The 23,597-nt window shown below is 59.1% G+C and overlaps 1 protein-coding gene across 6 annotated transcripts in view; it reads left to right on the top strand.

Moving 5' to 3' along the window:
* Positions 1–23,597, top strand: part of CASZ1 (castor zinc finger 1) — a 153,167-nt gene that overhangs the window by 82,603 nt on the left and 46,967 nt on the right. For 4 of the 6 annotated variants that reach the window (XM_021095326.1, XM_021095328.1, XM_021095329.1 and 1 more), the window contains 2 exons: positions 1,001–1,052; positions 13,536–13,574. In XM_021095326.1, the coding sequence (XP_020950985.1) occupies positions 1,001–1,052; positions 13,536–13,574 (91 nt within the window). Of the gene's footprint in view, positions 1–1,000; positions 1,053–12,815; positions 13,059–13,535; positions 13,575–23,597 lie in introns of those variants that run through there. The other 2 variants (XM_021095327.1, XM_021095331.1) reach the window with 2 other exon arrangements.

The following is a 23,597-nucleotide window of genomic DNA, read 5'->3' as shown; positions in this document are numbered from 1 at the left end:
ACAAGGTCACCTCACCTCTTGCAATCCCCCCAATCTGATTTGGGGATTACACAGCCTAAGGAAATGGGTGTTATTCCTCTTGCATCATTGATAAGCCACAAATGTGAGGGGGGTGGGGAGGGAAAAAAAAACCGAATAAACAGAAAACCTTTCCCCAGCATGGGTATAGAGTTCTGAAGGCCGGCGGGGGTGGGGGTGGTGGGGCCTGGCTCGGGCGAGGGCAGGTGGGCCTGGTGAGCAGGCAGAGGGCTCCTTGGGTTTTCTGTCCACGCGAGGGGTCTGTTCCACTTGAACCTGGCTCCCTAAGCTCGTGCCCTGGCCTGGGCCTGGCAAGCTAGGCTGAGCTGTGTGTTGGCTAAAGACCCTCTACACTACCTCCTCAGACCATGTGCCCCCCTCCCTCCGCGGGCCCCCGGAGTGGGTCGTGGCTGGTCGGCAGGACCCCAGGGCGGAAGTGGTCGTCTGTAGCTTATTCCTGGGCGTTGAGGCTTCCTGGTGCCCTGGCCCCTGGCCCACCCTTGCTCCTCTGTCACCCATCTGCTGTAGTGAACAGCTTGGCATCTGTCTTGTTTGTTTTCGTGGGCCAGGGGAGGAGAAGGAAGGGCTGGGTGCTGCCGAAATCTGCCATTGTCCCCAGGCCCCGCTGCTTGGTCGCTGCGGCTCCACGGGGGCTCCCCGCCCCCACACGGGCATCCCTATCCCCACATCTATTTTTCTCTTTGGTTTGGGGTGTCCTGAGGACCCTATTTCCACCGTGATCAGCCCTTACCACTTGCTGAATTTTTTTGGATTTGGGGCAGCATAAGCCTAAATGGACCAAAATGAGTGCCCACTCGCGTGTCTGAATTTTTGACACCCTTGGCTGGCCTGGGAGCCTCAGCCCCTGGGCCTGGAGGTGGCAGGGAGCCCTCGAGCACACAGCAGCATGGAGGGCATGGGCTGTGTAGTTGTAGGCATCCTGCTGTGAAAGGCTAAGAGGCTCTTCTCTGTCCCTCTCCAGGATGAAGTGACACCCATACTGCCAGAGAGGAGCCTCCAGGACCGGCGACAAGGTAAGGCCTCAGCCCCTCCCTCACCCCCGATCCCTGACCCCCCCCCCCCCGTGACTGTGGGCCTGGTACACGTCACCGTGGGCTGGGTCCCATCGTGCCAGGCAAGCACCAGGGTGTGTCAAGAAGATGGGGACAGGGACTTGGAGCCTGAACGTGGCAGGAAAAGATGAGCCAGGGTGAAGCGTCTCTGATAGGTTCTTAGGCTGGAAACGGGCTGGGGGATCCATGGATCTTGGACTTTGGGCCTGGAATGTGTTCAGGGCAGTGTGGGACCAAGGGACATTTGTGTGCCAGGCCTCGGCCACCCTGCAGCGCCCTGCCTGGCTCTCCACAGCCCTGTGGCTGTGGCTGCTGCCAGCTCTCCCTGGGAGCTCGTGCTTGGGGAACCTCGTGGACTTGAGAGTTCTAGAAGTCCAGTCCTCCCTCTGTCCTGGGGTGCTGCTGACCCCCTGTGGCCCCCTCCTTCCTCCACAAGCGGCTGGCAGGGAGGAGGCCCCCGGCCCTGAGCTGCTGTCCTTCCCTCCCCGAGCGCAGGGCGCCCCTGCCCAGGCCGGGCCTTCACAGGCCATCCCAGTCCTGGGGTAGCTCGGGTGGCTCAGGGAACCTGGGGCCATCGGGCCTCGGCCCCAGGCAGCGCCGTGTCAGAGGTGACCGGTGGAACGCCAGTGTTATGTAAATAGCGGGGCCTGCCCGGCGGGCGAGCTGGCTGGCTGCAGCCATCCATCATCGCACTCCGCAGGGCGGGGGACAGACACGGCACCGTGCGCCTGGCTCCAAACCTGTTTGTTTTCCCTTTGTCTCACGGGTTTCGGGGGCCCGGCTGTGACCGGCTCCGGGGTTTTGTCCTGCCGGCCCCCTCCCCCCGGAGGACGGGGGAGAGGGAGGAGATTCACGCGGCTCCCACCGCGGCATCCCTTTTGGACATCAAAGGCTCCCCCAGCATTGTCTGTGCCGGCGGGCAGTGGCCCTGAAAACGTGATCAGAGGCGGCCGGTGTAGGGCAGGCCCGGCCCGCGCCCTGCGCTCTCGCTGGGGCCCTTGGATTCCTCCCTTTGCCGCCAGCACCACCCTGGTTACAGCGCTGCTCCCCGGGCCCCTCTCCTCGCCTTTCTCGCCCCTGGCATCCAAGCCTGGCCCGACCCCGCCGCTGCCGCGCTCCCATCCTCTCTTAGCCACAGCCCAGCACCCCTGGCCTGGCATCGCGATGCCAGGAGGTTGAGCGCTGCGAGTCTCTGCCCCTCGTATCCTCCATGAGAGTCGGAAGCACAGAGAAGGGCCCCTTGGGATGCGGGCAGCTGGGATGGACCAGCCTCTGCTGGGCCTCTTTTCTTTTCCCCCACCCTGCTGCCGATGAGACCCTGACCTCCCCCGGAGGCCTCTGCCCAGCCAGCCCTTGCTTCCACTTCTTAGCAGGGTGCAGGTTGGCCGCTTCTGTCCTAACAGCCAGCCCCAGGTGCTTCCATTCTCTGGAGCAAGGCTTGGCAAAGCATGGCCAGAGGGCCACATTTGGCCCCTGCCTGTTTTTGTAAATAAAGTTTTATTAGAACGCAGCCATGCCCACTCATTTGCTTCTCAGTTGTGGCCGATTTCACTTTGCAGTGGCAGCGCTGAGTAGCTACAATAGAGAATATCTGGCCTGAAAAGCCTGGAATATTTACAGTCGGGCCTATTATAGAAAAGGTTAGGAGTTCCCGTTGTGGCGCAGCAGAAGCAAATCCGACTGGTGTCCATGAGGATGTGGGTTCGATCCCTGGCCTCGCTCAGTGGATTAAGGATCCCACGTTGCCATGAGCTGTGGTATAGGTCACAGATGCGGCTTGCATCCTAGGCTGCTGTGGCTGTGGTGTAGGCTGGCAGATGTAGCTCTGATTTGACCCCTAGTGTGGGAACTTCCATATGTTGTAGGTGTGGCCCTAGAAAGAAAAAAAAAAAAAAAAAAAAAAAGGAAAGAAAAAGTTAACTGTCGCTTGCTCTGGAGGTTCTGGCTCCTGCCCTCTGCTCTCTCTCTCTCTCTTTTTTTTAAAGCGGTAAAATATATATATCATGCAAATAATTACCATTGTAACTGTTTTTTAGGTGTGTGGTTCCCTGGCATTAAGTATGTTCCCAGGGTTGTGCTACCATCATCCTGCTCTGAGGGGCCCAGGCAGTTGTCAGGGAGCCCCGACCCTAAGTTGGTGGGGGTGGGGGGCTGCTTGCAGTCCTGGTCCTCTTGAGCCCGCCCTTTCTCACCCTGCTCTCTGTAGGGCCTCACCTTCTGCTCAGCTCCACCTGTCCAGAAGTCCCAGCATGTCCTCTCCTCAGCTCTGTTTCCTTAGCGTGCTTGCTCCCGGCCAGTCTCCATCCTGTCACTTTTAGCAAGGTCTCAGAGCCACAGTTTCCTCTTCTGCAAGATGAGCAGAATATCTCTTTTGCGGGGTTATGGGGACAATCAAGCAAGTGAATGGAGCTGAAGGCGTCTAGGCCAGGGCCTGGCACCTGTGCTCCCTCCTGCCTTCCTCCCTTGGCACCTGCCGGAGCCTGAGTCTCCACTGTACACATAAGAGGCAGCAGCCACTGCAGGCAGGTCCCATGGAGTTCCCCACCCCTGCCCCGGGACCTCTGAGTGAAGGTTCTAAATGCTGCACAGGGGGTGGGCTGGGGGTCCTTGGGCTCACTGGAGCTCTCGGCTCAGCCTTGGGTCCTCCACGTCTGCTGCAGGGCCCTGGGCCCCGGGCAGTTGCCTAAGCTCCGAGCACCCGTTTCTCCATCTGGAAAAGGGAGTCCTGACCCCTATTCTCTCTGTTTGTAGGGTAGTTGCAAGGAGGAACTCGAATGCAGCAGGGGAAGCTGGGAAGGCTTGTGATCCCAGGGGCTGCTGAGGGCGAAGCAGGCCATGGGGAAAGCCTGGGTCCGAACTTGGGCCCATTCTGGGGGAAGGTGGGAACCAGGCTGAGAAGGCCCTGGGCACTCACTTCGTCTAGGGTGCCAGGACTGAGGCTGCTCTGACGCCTGACTGGTCTTGTGTGCCAATTTGGGAGTCAGGCTCCCAGCCCTAGAGGAAAGCTGGCAGGGAGGGTGGTGGTGGTGGGGGATCTAAGCTGTGCAGCAGTCGGAGGCCTGAGACAGAGCCGAGTCCGCACAGCTCACTCGCTGCCCTCTCCTGCTGCCCCCTCTGTGTGGGTTCCTAGCCTCTGGTGTATCAGCTTTCCCACCTCGCCTTCTCTCTGCATCCTGCCAGCGTCTCTTCCTCCTCCCTTCCCGCCAGCCTCCTGCCACCCCCCACCTCCATGGCGCGCTCTCTTTCTCCCTCTCTCTCCTTTTCATCTACTCCGAAGGCTTTACTTTACTTCCTTGTCACCCTAATTGATTGCATTAACCTTTCAGCGTATTGGATTTCCTCGGCATCGTGCAGAGAGCCCTGCGCAATATGCTTATAATCTGAGCCATAATGGACAGTTTGCAGTCAACAAGCCCCTTCTCCCATCTCTGCCGTCGCTCCCGTTGACATCTCTCTTGCCCAGGCCACCGCGGCCACTTCCCCTGCCAGCAGGGTGGGGCAGTGGAAGGAGCTGGGAGGAAGCAGACAGGGCTTGGACCCACCGATGGGTGGCTCTCCCTGCCTCTCCCCTCCTGGCTCTGCCACCCGGCCCTGCCTCTGCTTTGCCAAGCCCCCCAGTCAAGGTCCTGTCTTGTGAGTCTTCCCTGCTCTTCCCTGGAGCTCTCTAATAAGTGGCTGATGGGGCCAGTTTGGCCTAGGGAGTTGGGGGGTAAGAGAGTCCCCTGATTCCACCAGATGGTCCTTAACCCGAGGCCTCTTTGGACCTTCTGGAAGCTGGGCCCGCTCCTGGAATGATGTGGAAGCCTGAGGGAGACAGAAAGAAGGGGCTCTGCTAACGGCCAGGGAGGAGCAGCCCTGCTGGGGCCGGCCGTGGGCTCCCGAGGCAGCAGCGGCCTTTCCCAGTGGGTGGAGAGAGAGGCACTTGGACAGCCAGTCTGGACCCCGTCTCCTGCCCTGGTCCCAGGAGGGTGCGGTTTGGGTCCTTGATGGGTGACGTCTCAGTCTCCGTTTCCCATCCCATGTTTATCAGTAGCTCTGAGCAGACCCACCTGCCTTCATCAAAGGAAGAGATGTGATACAGGCCACAGGGCCCTGAGCCAAAGAGAAGCCTCTACGGGGCGGGAGGCGGGCACGGGGGGAGGCCAGAGAAAACAAGAGCTGGCTTCTCAGTTTGGTAAGAAGGGGCTCCCTCTGGTGGGTTCCCAGATGGGCACCTGCTTGTCCAGCATCAGGCAAAGGAGCCAGCCCTTGCCATCTGCCTGGTCCTGGGATCTTGGTGAGTCCCAGCCCCGTGGGTCCTGGCCGGGGCTGCCCGCCCCCAGACCCACAGCCCCGTCAGCTCAGTCTTCATTCACGACAGGCTGGACGTTGGGTTGAATACATTAATGTCAGGCCAGAGGAGCAGGATGGAAGCTCTCCGCAGCCCTGGTGGTACCTCCTCTCTCCCGCCCTGCTCGCTCCCCTGCCCTCTGCCCATCAGTGTCTCCTTCTGACCACTCCGCCTCCTCCCATCACTCCATCACTCCGAAGGGCAGGCTTTGGCAAGAGCAGGCCGGACCTGGGTTCTTCCCCTCCTCTCCCAGGGATTTGGGGGGTGGGCAGAGGGCGCAGCAGGGAGAAGCCAGGCAGCGAATTAAAGTTTGGTGATTGTCAGTGTCAGGAGACGCTAAATAACCCCGTAACTAGTATGAAGGTGAATTCACGGTCTGCTGCACATGGAAAATATGAGCGCTCCGCGAGACGGGGAGAGCGAGCGCGGAGTCGGCCTGCCACGGTGGGCAGCCTCCTCTCCAGGGACCCGGGCAGGGAGGCAGGAGGAGGGCCGCGCACCCTCCCATTCCTGCCAGGGAGCAATAGGAGCCCCAACCAAGCATTGAGTTTGGGGGGCTGGGGGGCAGCTCAGCTGCTTGACAGCCTGCTAGCCCGGCCCCAGGGACCCAGGTAGACAGTTGTCAGTCCCAGCAGTCTACGCTCATGGCTGCCAGCCCAGGCCCCAGGATGCCAGCCCGTCTTCCCCGGTCCGGATTACTAATCGCTAATCCTCCTTGAGCTCGTCCTCTGTGCCAGGCTATGTGCTGGGGATGCCCTTAGGACAGCTCGATGCAGGAAGTGCCATTATCATTCCCCTTTTTTGTCCCCACTTTTTTATAACCACTTTATTGAGATATAATTCACATGCCAACTGTACAGGTCAGTGGTTTTTAGTGTATTCACAAGGTTGTGCCACCATCACCACTATCTAATTTTAGACTCTTTCCATCGCCCCAGAAGAAAAGCCCGCGCTCATCAGCATTCACTCTCTGTCCTCCCGACCCTCGGCCCCAGGCAGTCCCTAATTATTATTCACTTTGGTGCGGAGAAAATGGAGGCTCAGAGAGGGTCAGTGACTTGATTCTGGTTGCACAGCTGATGAGAGATGGAGCTGGGATTTGAACCTGGGGAGTGGGACGCCAGTGCCCGTGCTGCGTGAGGGACTGCCCGGTGTCCTGGCCGCCCCCACCACCACTCTGCATGCCCTGCCAGATGTTTCCCACAGCATATGCGCTCAGGCATGTGTGAGTAGCGTTCAAACACGCCGGCCCGGCTGGCAACACGTGTCTCTCTCCTCAGGTACACTTGGGATTCCTCACGGAACAGTCTCACACCCCCTCAGAAGGCCGGCCAACCACCCCCCAACCCCTACCCCTTCCGCAGCCAAGCTCCTGGAAGGGAAGGTGGGAGCAGGTACGAGCAGCAGGAGGGGAGCCCAGTCGGCCAATGAGACCTGGGTGGTTTGGAGCTTTAAAATGAAAAATCCCCATTAGCTCCTGTAGCTGATAATTGTAACCGAAATAAAATGCCAACACAACATTCCAGAACAGGTCCCTGCCCAGGTTGGGGCCACAGGCTGGGCGGTGCCCCCAGGGCCAGTGCAACTAGCCAGGCTCCCAGCATCACGCTTTTTCTGTCTTTCCTTCTCTCGCTTTCCTTCTGACTTTTTCTCACTCTCTCCTTTGCTTCTGTCCAGTTTCTTCTCGCCTTTTTTCTTCCCATCTGCCTCCTCACACGCCACTGTCCCTCCTCAAAACTTAAAAACAATAAACAAACCCACAACCTATTGTGGCCACACTCTTGCACTTGCAAAATTTGGGAATTAAGGTGAAACTGTTCCTGCCCTGATAAGAGATAAATACAAGGGATGAGAGACAAAAGGAAAGGTGGAGAATAAGTTTGTTGGATTTGGTTTGGGGTTTTTTTCCTCCTTCTCTCTCCCTCTAAAGCGGAGGATCCGGCCGGGCCAGTTTGGATATTTATTAAGAAAAAGCCAAAGATAATTAACTTTTTTGTTTTTGTTTTGTTTGCGGGTGCCTCCCCTGCTGGCACTCCTGACTGCCTGGCAAATTAAACCTGCTCCCTGCTCCCTGGGTGCTGGGCTGTCGGCAGCTCTGCTACTGGCTGTCCTGAAACCGCCCGCCCGCCCGCCTGGCAGCTGCCCACCCAGCCACCCACCGTGGGTTTCAGATCTAGGGTCACTTTATGCTACCACCGATGCCACCTCCCCGGGGCTCTTCTGACTCCTAGAGCAGCCTTTAGAACAGGGTAAGTGGCCTGTGGGGGAGTTGGGGGGGGGAGGAGGAGGGGCTACTGTTGGGGTTATGGCCAGCACTTCCCTAAAAGGAGATGGGGGTGAGAGAGTGAGCACTCCCGCAGGGCAAGGGTATTCCTTCTGGCCAGGTCAGGCAGCCAGCTTCCCAGAACAGGGTAGGGGCAGGGAATGAGCTGGAAGTGCAGGGAGAGGCCAGATTTGGGCCATATCCATCGCCAGCCCTTCTCCCAGGAGGCTGCTCCACTGCCAGGACCCATGGCTCCTGGGAATGCGCTGGAGAAGGCTCAGGGCCACGGAACCCTCCCATGACATCTGGCCACCCTCGACGCCGGCCTCCATGCTACTTCCACCTCTGTCCCACTCCAGGCCACCTGGGGGCCCGGCTGGCGCCCGTGTCAGAAACTGGCTGCCTCTGGTCTGCTGCCCTAGAACCGTGCAGAGCCCCAAGGCCAAGCTGTGACCTGGGCCCGAGCCATGTCCACGAGCCAAAAAGGTGGCAATTAGAGACATCACTCTTGGTGGGGGACAGGGTTGAGGGCCTGTCAGGAGCCGGGACAGCCAGTGAGGAAGGCAGACCATCTAGCGGCCAGCCCAGCCCTGGCTGCTTGGGGTCGGAGGTGTGCTTTGCCCCACTGCTGAGTGAACACGCCTCAGCCCTCCCTGACAGGGCCCTCTCCTCTGCCCCCTGGCTTCGTCCCCTACCGGGCAAGTGGGCAGTAGGGTGCGGTCCCTCCAGTGGGGGAGAACCTGCTTTGGAGCTGGGCACAGAGAAGAGGGCATTTTCCAAGGATTTTGCTGGCCCTTTTTTTTTTTTCTCTGAAATATAAGGATGTGCAATTTTTTTGGTTTCAATTTAGCATTGGAGAATTTTATAATTTAGTAATTAAAATCTCTGATAGGCTTTAGAAATTGCGGCTAATTGAATTTAATGGGAAGATGATTTTCAATTTTATTTGATTACCGGGACCCCTGGCATCGGTATTTATGGGAAAAAAATGGGAAATGTGCTGTGTGGGCTAAGATGGCATAATTGAATTAGGGATAATCGGATTTCTCCGTCATGAATTTCACTATAATTTTCCTATAATTTTCCATTAGATAGCTAGTTTACAAATATTCACAAAGAAATGAAGCTCTTTCGGAATGGAGATTGCTGGCTAACAGGATTACAGGGCCGAGCGTGCGGCCCTGCCAGCCCCTCTCCCGCCATAATGCAAGTCCTTGTATCTGCCTTACACTTCGCTTGGGCCTGGCCTCAGCCCCTCGCTCCCCCGCCACCCGCCTGGCTGCGTCTCTCTGCCCCTTTGTCTCCCCTGCGTCCCTGCTTACTCCCTGCCTCGACACCCAGCCATCAGGGCCCCGTGACCTCTCATCCCCCTGCCCTGGCGTCTGGGCTCCGGCCACTGTCCCCAGCACCCTTCCCATCCACACGTCGCCCGCCCAGGGCTCTCCCCGACAGCCTCCCCGCCGTCGGCTCACACACAAACACACGGACGGCCTCGCAGGTGCGAACATGCTTGCTCACACACACACACCGTCGTCTGGCCAAGGCGGCTGTGCCCTGGCCCAGTCGCCTCAAAGGGAACCAGTTTATTGGGATCCTGGGGTGGGGTGCGGGAACAAAAGGAGCTTTGTTCAAGTTTATGTGAAAGTTACAAATTCAAAATGAGAGCAGATAAAGCAGGAGATACCTGATGCGTAAACAGGCTGGTGAGTGAGAAGGCCCCGGGCTCAGGAGGGAGAGAGAAGGAGTGGGCAACCTGGGGATGCCAGGGCCCTGGGAGCCAGCAGCGAGGGCAGCCTGCTTGGGGAGAGCCCACGTGTTTCCCTGGACCCCCGTGAGGGGCCTGGCAGGTGGGTGTTGCTGTGCGGGGCTCCACGTTTTCCCATGAGGTGAGGTGCGAGGAGGAGCTGGGACTCTGGGCTTCGTGGGGACTGTGCCGTTGGGCTTTTTATCTGCCGGGCCCTGAGCACAGAAACCGTGGCCTGGCCTCAGGGCCCAAAGGCCGTCACCACATCAGGGTTCCTAAGGCAAAAGGGCCGTAGGCTCAGAGATGCCTGCATTCTGGGCCTCTCCCCATCACATGAGCACACCCGCCCCCCAAGAGAAAGAGAAATGGGGGACCCCTTCATTCCGTGGCCTCTGACTCACCTGCACGATCTCAATGGCTCAGGCCTCTCAAATCTCAAATCTGAACACCCAAGAGGGCCTCTTTTCTGTGCCTCTCGGGGCCCTTTCTCCTCCAGGAAGGCCCCTCCCTCAGGCAGAGCCTCTTCAGCCGGGGGTGGCTGTCGGTGGCCATGATCTTGGCAGAGCCAAGGCTCTCCGGGCACCTCACACCTCCCCCTAGTGCTTGGCGGGCCCCTCTAGCTGGCCCTGCCCGCCCGGCCTTCCTTCCAGCTCTCTTGGTTCTATCCTTTCAGCCATTCCCCTCCAGCCTTTGTCACTGGAGGCCCCAAAGTTATCGTGCAGCCAGTCCCACTGACGCCGCGTGGGTCAGTGGAAAGCGTGACCTCCCATACCCTTCCCGCCATCAGCGGAAGCCTAGAAGGACATGCAAGGCAGCCAGCGGGCCGCGTGGGTCCCATCCGCAGGGAGCTCCCCGTACGTGCACACTTAACATGCACCCAGAAGTCACCCTTTCACCCCTGTGTCTCCAGGCTTCTTTCTACATCCCAGTTGCCCAGATGGGGAAGCAGACACTCAGGAGGGGAATTTGGGTTTGACTGCCTGTTGTTACAACCCCAACTTGTACCCTCGCTTTGGGGAGTCATGGGTGGGAGCACCCAGTGGCACGTCCTGGTTGCCGAGGTGCCCTCTGAGATCCCATGTGGGAAGTAGAAGCTCCTGGTCCTCACTTCCTGGCTGCCTGGTGCCAGCAGTCGTACCATCCTCTGGGTAGCATGTGGCTTAGTCTGTTCAAGGAGCTCCACTCCCTTAATCAGGGTTTTAGGGCTAGGGGGACACTCAGCATTCCCAGGCCTCTCCAGCAGCTCTTCCTACAGAAGGATGGGGCAGGCCCCAAAGGGTGGAGGGCTGTGTGACAACCAGGAATGGGGGTTGCCAAGAAGGCATGGGGTGGCGGGGCGGGGGGGGGGGGAGTCAAATAGGGGAGGGATACTAACCTCCCTGCCAGGCCATTTGAAACCAAAGTGCAATTAAAAGAGAGAGAGAGAAGAAGAAAAATAAGGGGAGGAGTTCCCATGGTGGCTCAGCTGTTAACAAACCCAACTAATATCCATGAGGATGCAGGTTCCATCCCTGGCCTCACTCAGGGGGTTAAGGATCCGGCGTTGCCGTCCGCTGTGGTGTAGGTCCTAGATTCAGCTGAGATCCCGCACTGCTGTGGCTGTGGTGTAGGCCAGCAGCTACAGCTCTGGTTCCACCCCTAGCCTGGGAACCTCCATATGCCTTGGGTGCAGCCCCCCAAAAAAAATAAAAGAGAAAAGGAAAAATGAGGGGAAAGTGGGAGAAAGAGTCTATTGTTAACTCCCTGACTTCTTTGCCCCCAGACCTCCTTGGGCCCCTCCCTTTGCAAAATAGAAATATTGCAAAAATAGTCCAGCGCCATTTTGCCAAATGCTGTCCAAAGACCGGAGAAAAGAAAGTCTGGGTTCTGGTCCCCTCCCCTCATCGAAGGCAGTGTGGCCTCCGCTGAAACAGGAGGGGGGAAGGAAGGCCGCAGGGTGGGTTCGGAAGGGGCAGAGGGAGAGCTAGGGACCATGAGAGCCAGGTACTTCACTCGCAGAACTGTCCACCTTCTTGATGGCCTGTCTGCCCCCTTCCTGGCCTCCCACCAGTGGGTCACTTAGGTGACTAAGACTAAGGAATCTCAGTGTGTCTGGCCACAGCAGGGACACTAGGGAAAGAAAGACCCACCAACGTGCTTTCTCTCTGGGGAAAGGAGGGCGAAGAGAGGAAAAATCTCCCAGGTCCCGCAATGAAGTGGCAGACAGGAAGTGAGGGCCGCGATGTCAGAGGGGCAGGCAGTAAGCAGGCCAGGGCTCCTTGGTTGAGGGGTGTCTGTGCCCCCTGTGCCAGGGCCCTGCGTGGGGTGTGGCGGGGGCAAGAGGGTGGGTTGGAATCCCAAGTGACAGTACAGATGCAGATTCGTGGTGGGGGCCCTCGGAGGACCCCAAGACGGGGTGAGAGGGCAAGGAGGTGCTGGGCGCCCCCGCGCCCCCCCCCCCAATTTGCATCCCAGCCGCAGGGCTGGAGGCTGAACTGCAGGGCAGGAGGAGAAGGTCCCAAGGGCAGTGATGAGGAGGGGACCCAAGGTGGGTGGTCGACATTGGGGGGAGGAGAGTGCCAGGGCCCATTTAAAGGCAAAACCAACCCTAAGAAGCTCTAGGTAGGGAGTCCCCGCACTTCTGAACCCAACCGGCCGAAGATCGCGTTCCCCAGCACATCCAGGCCCATCGCCCCAGCCTCTTCTCAGAACTAAAAACCACCACCACCAACTGCAACAGGAGGAGGTTCAGGGATGGGGAAGAAATAAAACCCCAGGTGTCCCGGCACCAGAATCCGAGGAGAGCGCGAAAGTGGGGCACACGAGGGTGCGTGGTTCGGTGGGCGCGACCCCGCGGCGCTCACACCTACCCCGCCCGCGCGGAAAAGTTTGCTCCGCCGCGCGCGCGCGCGCGCGCGCCGCGAACCCTCAGCCGCCCGGCGCCGCGGAGTGAGTTCACGCGCGGCCGCCGTCGAGTCGCGCTCGCGGGGCCGGAGCGCAGTGGGGAGCGTGCGAGCGCGCACCCGCCGGCGTCCGGCCAGAGTTGGCGCGGGAGCGCGAGCGCCGGCCGCGGGCATCTCTCGGACCGCCGCGCCCCCGCCCGCCTCCCCGCTCCCTCCCGTCCTCGGGCGCCGAGTCCCCGCCTCCCTCCTCCCTAAGTCTAAGGTTTGGGCAATCGCTGAGCCAATAGGACCCGCCGCTCGAGCCGGTGCGCTGAGGCCGATCCGCGCGCGCGCGCGCGAGGGCGAGAGCGCGGGGCGCGCGGGGGGGGGGAACGGACGGAGGCGCGCGCGAGGGCGCGGGGCGGGCGAGCGCGAGCCCATTCACTCCAGCATCCCGGCGGGCGGGCGCGCGCGCGGGCGGGCCGAGCACTGCTCTTTCACCTGCCGGGGCGGCGCGGGCCCGGCCCGGAGGAGGCGGTGCCGCGGCCGCCCTGCCAATCACCTCGGCGCCTGGCAGCGCCCCCGGCCGCTCCCGCCCGCCTGCTCCCTCCTGCCAAACTGTTACCCTGAGTGTTACCGTCAGGAGCAATGACATCAGGGCTTTAAAACAACTTGTTATTCGGGGAGTAATCAGTTGCAATTAGGCATTAATTAAGTATTATGAAAGTTGATTATTTAAGTGAATTCGGCTTTCGACTCTCCGACTATGGTGAGTACCGGAGTGGGGCGGGGGAGGGCAGGGGGCGCCGCCGCGGGCCCCCCTACCCGGGCGGGGGGCGCGGCGCGGCGGGGCGGGGCGGGGGCGGCGGGAGCCGGGCCGGGCGCGGGCGGGGGCGCCCCTCGGCCCGGCGGGCCGGCAGGGCCCCCAGACCCGGGCTGCGTCTATAAATAGTTTCTCTTTTAGTTTAATAAACTCGAGAGCAGAGAGGAGCTGCTTTGAGTGTGCAATGCCGGAGCGCGAGAGCGAGAGGGGAGGGAGGGAGAAACTTTCGCTGTCCCTCCCCGGTCCCCAGTCTCATTTCTGCCCCGGCCCCAGTCCCAGTCCCGGGACTTGACCGCCCCACGATGGGGGTGGGGGGAGGGTGCGGAGAGCGGAGGGGGGAGGCTGGCGTGGGGAGTGGGGGGCACTGCGAGAGACTAAACCGATTTCTTTTCTTTCCCCCTCTTTTTTTGGCGTTCCTCGAAGAGTTTGGGACCAAAGAGAGGAGAATGGATCTTGGTACAGGTACCGGCCGGTGGGAACCGGGGGAGGCTCTTTCGCTTTTCTTTCGGTTCTTTTACGGAAGTTATTATTTTTAGCCCAATGAGGTAGCAGCTGAGCAGGGGGTGGGGGCCGGCCTGGAGAGGGTCTGGTGCCGGCTGCGCTTCTCGCCCTGGTTTCTGGATTGCGAGGCTTCCGATGATATTATTGTTATTATTTGTTACTTGCTTAGTGACTGTGACTAATTTGATGCTTGTCATTGTGAAAGAACCGGGGGGAGAGAGGGAGCTGGGGGGCACCCAGAGAGAGGATCTAGGGGTTTTTTGTGGGGGTTTTTGTTCTCCGTGTTTTTTGAATGGCTCCGTGTTTTTTCTGTGTTTTTCTTTTCCCCAGCAAAAGATCTCTATGTGTCTGGCTGTGGGGTGTGTGTTTTTATTTTTTTAGTGGGGGGTGGTTGAGTTTTTGAAAGCAGCGTCCTGTTGGGAAAGGTGGTTAGTCTGGTTTCGGGGCGACTGTCTCAAGGTAAAGGAATTTAATTTATTTGGGACAAGGCTGTGTCGGATGATCAAGCTGCTTATTATGGCTAATGAGTATTTTTCACCTGAGAATCCGTGGGATGAGGCGGCTGTTATCAGTTCAAAGTGAGGGGCCCTGGACTCTCTCCCATCCCTCTTAGCCCTTGGGTCTGGGTTTTGGGGGGCCTAGCATGACGCCTAGGTTAGGGTTCCAGATAGCATAGGTCTGGCCTGGAGCAGAGTTTATCCTGAGATTTGGGTGTTGTATTGGTTTTAATCTGATTTTGTTCAACATTTTTCTTCTCTTCCCATCTGAGGTTCCAGTCTGAATCCAGAGTGGGGTTTGCTTTTAAATTCCTCAGGCTTTCCAGTAGCCTCAGTATTAAAGTGGAATTTTGACCAGGACCTTCAGGTCCTAGGCTGACAAATGCACTGTCTTTGTCCTAAATGTTTTTTTAGAAGGAGTCAGTGATAAACAAGTTGATAATTCCATTGAGCTTGATCTCTGAACCTCTTCCGTTTCATTTATAAAAGGAGGTATGCACTGCTGCTAGAGTCGTGGTTTACGATGGCCCAAGTTCATGGCATTGCCTCTGGGGACCCATGAGCTGCCATTTGGCCTTCCAAAGTCGAAGGGGAGTTGGGCAGAGCGGATAGGAGGCAGCGCTCCAGGGCTCAGGATGGGTGATGGGACGTGGCGGTTGGCCTTGGGAAGGAGGAGGGTGTGTTTGTGGAGGAAGGATCTTTAAGACTACATCCCGCCAGGTGTGATCTTGGCACCTTTGATGTGGAGGTCCTCAGGACCTCTGTGCCCGGGAAGGGTGCTACACCCCCTGCTGGGCAAAGTGGTTAAGGTGTCTTAAGGCCACGGCTGCCACCCTGCCCCTCCCTGCCCTTCGCTGGCACAGAGAAGCCGCCCGCCCCCACCTCTAGTCAGGTGTCTCATCACTCCCTCTCAGGCCCCACCCCCTTTCTTCAGAAATGGGGCCCCCACCCATCCCAGCTAAGAAGCAGGCCTTCTAGATGGGCCCATGGTAACAACACACCACCCCCTACCTGGGACAGGCGGGCCTCCGCTTGTGGGCAAGCCGGTGGGACCCAGGATTACGCAGCTGGAAGTCAGGCCGTCCTTACCTTCCTCTTTGTAACCCAGATGCCACTTGGAGCTGGCGTCCATCCTCCTGCCCTCTGCCAGCCTGCTGGGGGGGCTCGACTCCAAAGCCCTTCTGTAGGGTGATCCCCACCTGGAGAGAGGGCCTCTGGGGCCTGCAGGTGGCAGAACTTCTTGTAGCATCTCTCCCGGCACGTGTTTCTCCCAGCACTCTAGGGACAGGCTCTGGAAACTTTTCCTAGAAGTTACAAGGGCCCCTGAGGTCAGCTGGTCCCTCCCGTGGCTGGAGCAGGGCCCTCCCAGGAGGACCCAGGCCTGGACTCTGGCCACTCTGTGAGGGGAGGTCCAGGGTGTCAGCGTTCTGACTGTTTCCTGGAGGAGTCATCTGGTGATACCGTCTCAACCTTTTCTTTGAACTTGGAAGTTTCACTTAATCTCAGAACTTCAGAAGAAAAGCGCTTTTTCCCCTCTTCACTAAAAAAGGGAAGCAGGTGAGAACACTCTGAGGTCCTCTCTGAGTCTGTCTCTGAGCCAACTCCCTGCTCATCTTTTCTCAGCCTCTGGAATGTCCTTCTGGATGCAGCCAGGGACAGGGACCTTCTGGCCAGGGCTCCTTGCTGGTGTGGTACGGGGCCCTCTTCTGTGGGGGGCACCAGGGGCAGCTTCTGCCAAGGGCCTCTCTGGCACAGAATCAGGCTGGAGACCCAAGCCCCAAAGGGTTGCTGGCACCATGGACTCAGTAAGCACTGGACTGGGGGTTCACATCACCTCCAGCCCTGGACAGGTCTGGGTCCTGGAGCATTCAGTGATGGGAGAACCAGGGCCTCTCAGGAGGGGACAGCAGGACCTCACACCCCTCAGGGGCCATGTGGACCCCTTTTCTTCCACCATAGTTCAGCCAAGGGCTGGATCAATCTGGACGTCTTTAGCAATAAAAAATGCCGATGTCGTCCTAATTCACCAGGCCCCGAGATGACAGCAAATTTACATTTTTTAATTAAACTAGCAGCCAGTTTTTATGAGAGGGGGTTGGGTTATGCAAATCAAATGGTTGTGTACGGAAGATTAGGAGAGTTTGGGAATAAATTCCACAAATGCTAATAAAAAAAAAAAAAGGAAAGAGAAAGAAAGAGAGGGAGGGAGGAGAGAGAGGAAGAGAGGACATAGTTCCATTAGGCCCTTTTAGAGTGATTTCCCTGGGGGAGGGAGCCGGGAGGGGGAGGGGAGAAGGGAGGAAGCTTTCAGACACAGGTACATCCAGGCTGCAGTTGGGAAGCTCCCCAGGATGTGGCCCCGCTAGGCTGATTCCTAGGCCCTGGGAAAAACTGGAGGCCAGGGCGGAAAATGGCCTTGAAGCAGCAGTAGAGCTCTGGGAAGCAGCTTGCCCTTGATTCTTGGGGATCTGGTTGTAAATTGCTCCACTCTCCCCAGAAGAAGGGGAGGGGCTGTCCAGCGCCAGAGCTGTCCCTCGGAGGATCCAGGGTAGGCTTTGCCAGGTAAAGGGCCAAATAGGCAACAGAGCAAGTTCAAAGGAGTGATCAGAGAGCACAGGGCAGTCTTGAGGGGCAGCACTGCCCACTCGGCACTGAGGCTGCAGCTGTGTCGTCGAGGTGGGTCTGTGGGAGGAATCAGGGCTACTCACTGACCCAGGCCTGCTTCTTTTCCCCTGGGATAAGCTCTGCTGGGGCTCCATGCCTGGCCCCCTTGCACTGCATGCGGACGCATTGTATCCTGGTCCCGCCCTCTGCTTGGACAAGGCCGGAAACGTGGGGTCAAGGACACTGAGACAGGTTGGCTCGGGAGCCTGGTTCTTGAAGTGGGATGTGGCAGTGACCACGTGCTTCGAGGGCACGCAGTCTCAAGGAAGGAGAAGAAAGGCTGCGGACCTTCCAGGCAGAATCTGACCCCTGAGCGCAAAGAATTTGGCTTCCCCAGCCCAGCCCCTGCTGCTCTGAGCGTCAGCACCCCCTCCAGACTCTCAGGACTTCTGCGAGCCCCTGGTTCAAGGCCAGGGCCTTGCCAGGAGTGGCGGCTTCTAGGAACCTTGCTGGCTCCGGTTACACTGCAGACCCGGTGCCTGCTGGGGCCCAGGAAGGTTCCCCGGCTGTTTCTGGAGGAAGAGGTTGCGTGGCAGGTTTGGGGCAGAGCAGGTTGTCCTCGATTTTCCTTCCTCAAGCCTTTACTTGGCCAGATACACCCACTCGACCCGTCGAAGTGGGGCCAGGCCCTGCAGTCAGGCTGAGCACCGGTTTTGCCAGTCTGCTGCCGGGGGCAGGCGCTGCGGTGCCATCTTGGCAGGAAGGAGCAGTCAGAGCCAAGGACAGAATGGGCTGTCTCGGAAGGAGCACGTTTCCTGGTACCATTCAGACAGAGGCTGGCTGTGACGTTTGGAGGGACTTGGGCATCCGATGACCTTTAAGATCCCTAGTTCTCTGAGTCCAACCTGATTTCACCCAGAGGGTTCGCTGGGGGGATCCTGGGAGAGGGGTCGAGTGGCCGATGCAAGAAGCTCAGGTTCGGGACCTTTTCTTTGGAAGAAAGCATTTGAGGCAGGCAGCTCTGGATTAAGTGGCCCCTTGAACCAGCTCCGGCCTGAGTTATAAGGTGTCAGAGCAAAACTCTGGATAAAAGGCCTGGTGTTAGCCATTCTCTCCCGACAGGAGGCAGAGGCAGTGAGGGCAGGTCTGAAGGCTCCCCAGAGGGACCCCATCCCCAGCCCGTTTGCCTTGGGGACCAGCCAGGGGAATGGGCTCTTAGACCCTCTGGTCTAAGAGGGGCACTGGGGCCAGTTAGACCTCTCCGGGGGCCTCGCCGTCACGGCTGGTGTTCCTCCATCCCCCACGGCCAGGGAATCTGGCTGAGTTGCAGCTTGGGTTTTTATGATGGAAAAATAAAAAACAGAGGCACCTTTGGAAGGCTGAGTCACGGCAGCAGCATCTCCTCATTAAAGCTGCTGCCCCTGGCTCAGGTCCCTGGGCAGGGGATGGGGTGGGGCCCAGACTCCTCCTCTTCCCGGACCCTGCCAGGTTAGTGACGCGCCCGGCCCCTCCATCAGCCTCCTCCGCTGACCGGCCCCTCTTTCTTAGAATAGTCCGGCCATTTCTTCCCCACCCCCGCTCCCCCACCCTAGACCCCAAGCCTTGTCCTTTACGCTGTCCTCCCTGAGCTGGTTTTTAAACCTTGTCTGGGAGTTCCCACTGTGGCTCAGCGGCACTAGTATCCTTGAGGACGCAGGTTCGATCCCTGGCCTCGCTCAGTGGGTTCAGGATCTGGCATTGCTGTGAGCTATGTTGTAGGTTTCAGATGCAGCTCGGATCTGGTGTGGCTATGGCTGTGGCGTAGGCTGGTGGCCACAGCTCCGAGTCGACCCCTAGCCTGGGAACCTCCCTATGCCTCAGGTACAGCCCTAAAAAGCAAAAAAATAAAAATAAACCCTGTCTCCCCTGGCTGCTGCCACACCTCCTCTGCTCCTCCTTTTCCTTCTCTTCCTCCTCATCTCCAGGGGGGAAGGAAGTGGCCCTGTAGTAATTACAGCCTGTGGGTCCCCGAGGCAAGCAGCAGCTGTTCCGGGGTAGCTGGGCCAGGGTACAGCAGAAGGAAGGAGCTGGGAAGGAGGAGGAGGAGGGCTGCTGGCCCCCGTGTGCAGAGGAGCAGAGACGGCTTCCCTGGGATTGACTGGGAAAGGTGGCAGCTTGGTGGTCCAGCATTCACCCCCTCTGGCTGCCTGAGCACAGCAGAGCGCCCTTATACCCCAGGTCCATGGGGCCATCTCCCCTGGAGGAGAAGGAAGGCCACACAGGTCGTGAGGGCCACAGGTCAGGGAGCCTTGGGGAGCACTCATTGCAGGAGCTGCGGAAACCAGGGCCACCTGGTCCTTCCCAGGTTTCCGGGGTCCGCCTGGCAGCGGGAGACAGGTGTGTTTATCTGTCATTCCAGGCAGAGGATTGCTAAGGCCTAGAGCCCAGGGAGCTTTGTGAAAGAGTGGCCTTTGAACTTGATAAAGGATGGGAGGTATCGGGGACAGATGGAGATGGGCTGACGTGTTTCCTGCATCACGCATACCTTCTAGACTTCCGCCACCCTCGAGTGTGTGTGTCTCTCTCTCTTTCTCTCTCTCTCGCCTCGTACTCCTATTCCCCCACCTCCCTTCCCCCTGGAAAAGCAGAGCTCTTGCTTCCCACTGTGCAACCACAGCTTTCTGCCCCTTTTGGCCCAGGCCACCCAGCTCCCTAAAGCCAGGCCCTCCTGCCTACCTTCTTGCCCCTCCCCCTTGGCAGCCTCACACCCCGTTGGCCCTGGAAAGGGATAGAGATCAGAGGTTGGCTGGGGGCCCGCAGCTCTGAGGCCTGGTTATGCCCACGATCTGGTGTGTCGGGGCGGCACTCAGCCTTCAGTACCCTGCCTGGAGAGGCCCTGCTTTCCGCCGCTCCTGGTGTCCGCAGGGGCGACCATCGGAGTTAGCTCTGCATTCGCCTCTCCTCCCGGTGCGTGGTCCAGGGCTGGTCCAGCACCTCCCACTGTTAGTGCTGGTAGAACTGATTGATTGTTGTGCCTCTTCGCCAAGTGCCTCCCGGCTTCTTGTGGGGGCAGCAGGAGGCAGGCGGGAAGCATTTGGCGGATGCCCTTGGGACCTGGGCTTTCGCTCCTTGAGAGCTTTCTACAGCCTGGTTTACAGGAAGGAGTGGGGCCAGCGTTAGGGATGACATGAAGGGGGTGAGGAGGCATAAGGAGGAAGCTAGGTGGTGAATGAATGGTTGGCGGGAGGCCCCACGGTAGCTCCTAACCATGACTGTGGTTTGGGGCTGGGAGGGTCTTGGTGTGAAGTCAGACTTGGCACCCGCGGTCGGCTGCCCCGGAGGGGACAGGAGGGCAGTAGCCACCGGGTGGTCCGGGACACTCCTCTTCTTCTCCTTGCCCGTCTCCATGTCCTCAGACCTTACTGCAGCAGGTCCATCCTCTCTGAGTCTGTTCCCGGCCCCAGGACCCCTCTAGCTGGATGGCTGCAGTACAGGGACTGAGGCCAGAAAGAAGGCCTCAGCGGAAACGGGCCTAACTAGTATCCATGAGGACACAGGTTCGATCCCTGGCCTTGCTCAGTGGGTTAAGGATCTGATGTTGCCCTGAGCTGTGGCATAGGTCACAGATGGGCTCGGATCTGGTGTTGCCGTGGCTGTGGCGTAGGCCAGCAGCTGCAGCTCAGTTTCGACCCCTAGCCTGGGAGCTTCCATATGCCACAGGTGTGGCCCTAAAACTAAGAAAAAGAAAAAGAAGGGGCAGCGTGTACTGAAGCCCACCCCACGTTGCCAGGGCCTCAGACCTCTGCATGATGTTTGGGCCGCTCCTGGGCCGGCTCAGGGGGTCTGTTCTGAGAGCGCCCCACAGGCCACCTCCCCGGGGCTCTTCTGGCCCCACAGTCTTGGCTGGCGTGGTGGCACCAGCCCGTGGCTGTTGAGACCCCTTCAAAAAGTGAAGAGGGCCCTGTCTTGTTGCTTGCTGGTCTGAGGCTTTGCGGAAGCAGGTTGGCCCAGGGGAGGAACAGACACATTATTTTTGGCTCCACAGACCAGGGATTCCCAGAGGAAACCGTGCTGAGTTGAGCTTTGGCCTACACTGGCCTCTTCTTATAGGGCTTTCTCCGAGAACGAAGGGGCCCGGAGGGGGATATGCTGCCTGAGACCAAGAGATGCAGTCGATGGGGCAGGGGACTCGAGCGCAGTGAGAAAGCAAGAGACATCCAGGAAGCCAGGAGGCAGAGAAGTCTAGAACTTTGTGTCACCGGGGAATGCATCTTTTCCCTGGCGGTGATCGTCCTTGTCCCTCTAGACCAGTGCTTTCCTCCTGGCCACCCTGTTAGCTCAGAGCTCAAGGCCCAAGGCCAGCTGGAAGGACTGCCTGGGAGAGAGGGGAGCCTTGGGGGGCAGGTCAAGGGAGATTGGCAGGGTTCCACACCGCCCAGCAGGGGGCGCCCCTCTGTATCTGCCCCAGTGCCAGAGGAAGGGACATTGGTCCCAGGTCTGGTCCAAGCCTTCTGGCCATGGGGAGGGGGAGGAGGAGCCTCCCCTCCCCGCCCCCAGAGGTTCCTTGGCTGAGTTTGTTTTGCCAGGGTGACCTGTTTAATCATCTCATTTTCTGGTGGCCGTTTATTCCTCGTTTCCACGGTTACGGCCCCATTAAGGGGAGAAGCAATAAGGCAGCGAGTCAAACAGGTAATAAAAACATTAAAGCCCATGTGCACAGAGGGAGGGCGGGCGGGTGGGAAGGGGCTCAGCGAGGTGAGACGGGCCAGGGAGAATCGGAGGTAAGAGGCCGCCCGGCCTCCTCCTCCAGAGGCCCCCGGGGAGCTCCCCATCCCCCGGCCTCTGGGCTGCGCCCTTTGGGGGCCAGGACCCGGCCCTGGCTTAGAACCATCCCCAGCCCTTGGTCCCCTGGCAACAGGCTGTATGTTGGGAGGTGAAACAGGAAGGAGAAAAGTGAGAGTGAGCGCGGCCGCCGCCTCCCCCAGGACTCTTGGCGTGGGACCTGCTCGCGGGCCTCACCTCACCCGTGCTTGGCGGGGGCGGGGGATGGTTTCTGACATTGTTTCCAGCCCTCGAACTTTTTTTTCTGCCAACTTTATCAGAAAGCATATTTGTGGTGAGTGCTGCTAACAGGGCCAGTCTGGTGAGTAAATATTCCTGGTGTGGACAGCCCTGCGACCTTGAGAGGCGAGAGCGTGACAGGGGAGCCAAGGGCGCCGAGGCCGAGGACGCCGGGTGGCCCCGTGCTGGGTAGGGGGCCACAGGGCTTGGGTTGGTCCCCGGCAGCATGGTCCCTCTCGAGCCCGAGTGGCGCTTGGCTAGGGCTGAGCCGGGTGACCGTCCCGTCGGGGCTGGGCCTGGAGCCCTTGGTGTTGCTCCCACGGAGGACCTGCTGGCAGAACCTGCCCCCCCCCTCTCGGAACCAGAGGCTGAGAGCCAAGGCAGCCTCTGGCCCAGCCCCTCGGAGCCCGGAGCCACGTGCCCTCCCCGGGGGAGCCTCCCCAGCAGCCCCGCCCTTGAGGTTGACAAGGGAGCAGACTGGGTCAGTGGGGCTGACCTGAGCGGGGAGGGAGGGGCTGGCCAGGAAAAGCTGGGTCGGGGAAGAGCCATGGCGCCCGTGGGTGCTCGCATCCCCTCCCCCGCCTGGAGCCGCCCGTCGGTGGCTCCGAGATCCACTCGGGGCCCCCCTGGCCAGGGAGGACCTCTTGCTATTTCTCCCTGATGACTCTCATCTTTTGTAAACTCACAGAGGTCTGTGTTTCCAGTTATTAATTTCAAAGTTGATTTCTGACTGGAGAGGAAGCAAGGCAGATCTGGGGACGGGGGAGACCCCTCCGGCTGGGAGCTCTGTCTTGGGAACGGGCCTAGATGAGTTAATATTCCGATCAAACAATTAAAAATAGAAAATGCTCCCGCGGCACCAGCTGCTGAGGCTTTTCAACAACTGTCACCAGTAGGTTCACGGGGCAGGTGGTGCTGGGGAGGCGTATTTCCACAAGCAGCAAATATCAGAGATAACGGTGTGCCCCCCACTTCCCTCCCAGGACCCAGGACCTTTGTTTGGGGGCCCCCAGGTCTCTCCAAACTCCCCTCCGGGGCTGGGAGCCGGGGGTCTGTGCAGCTTCAGGGCTGCCCTTCTCCCCCGCAGGGCCCGGCCACAGCGGTGAAGTCATTGCCAGATGCCTGGGTAATTGCTTTAAGAATCGAACTTAAAATAAGATGAAAACTTATATTCCTGGGGAAGGAGTAATTTCCCATCGAATAGTAAATTAATGAAAGGATTATACCAGGGGCCTGGCCCGGAGGCCATGCTCATCTGCTAAGTACAAGTGGTTTGGACAAGACAGTTCAAGGCCAGGGGGCACCCCGAACCTCAGGCCAGGCCCTGCTTCCTGGCTCCACCGGGGCTCCACCGTGGCCTGCTGAGTTGGGGGCACGCGTTCCGTGTGTGTGCTCAGGGTTCCTCTGTGACGGGGCCCAGTTTGTCATTTTTATTTATTTATTTATTTTTGTCTTTTTGCCTTTTCTAGGGCCATTCCCACAGCATATGGAGGTTCCTAGGCTAGGGGTCTAATTGGAGCCGTAGCCACCGGCCTATGCCACAGCCACAGCAATGCGGGATCGGAGCCGCATCTGCAACCCACACCACAGCTCACGGCAACGCCAAATCCTCAACCCACTGAGCAAGGCCAGGGATCGAACCCACAACCTCATGGTTCCTAGTCAGATTCGTTAACCACTGCGCCACGACGGGGACTCCCAGGGCCCAGCTTTTCAAATCCCCGAGGTGGAGATGTGACCTTGCAGGGCACAAGAAGCCCCGTGTCATCAGTTCACTCAGGAAGATGGAGCTTCTCTTGTCACCCGAGAGGGAGGGGTTTCGGGAGCGGTTTCCAGCTGTCAC

This window comes from Sus scrofa, chromosome 6 (assembly GCF_000003025.6).
Source record: "Sus scrofa isolate TJ Tabasco breed Duroc chromosome 6, Sscrofa11.1, whole genome shotgun sequence".
NCBI classification, from domain to species: Eukaryota; Metazoa; Chordata; class Mammalia; order Artiodactyla; family Suidae; genus Sus; species Sus scrofa.
Note: the sequence above shows the minus strand (reverse complement) of the source record. Positions and strands in the feature narration are given on the sequence as shown.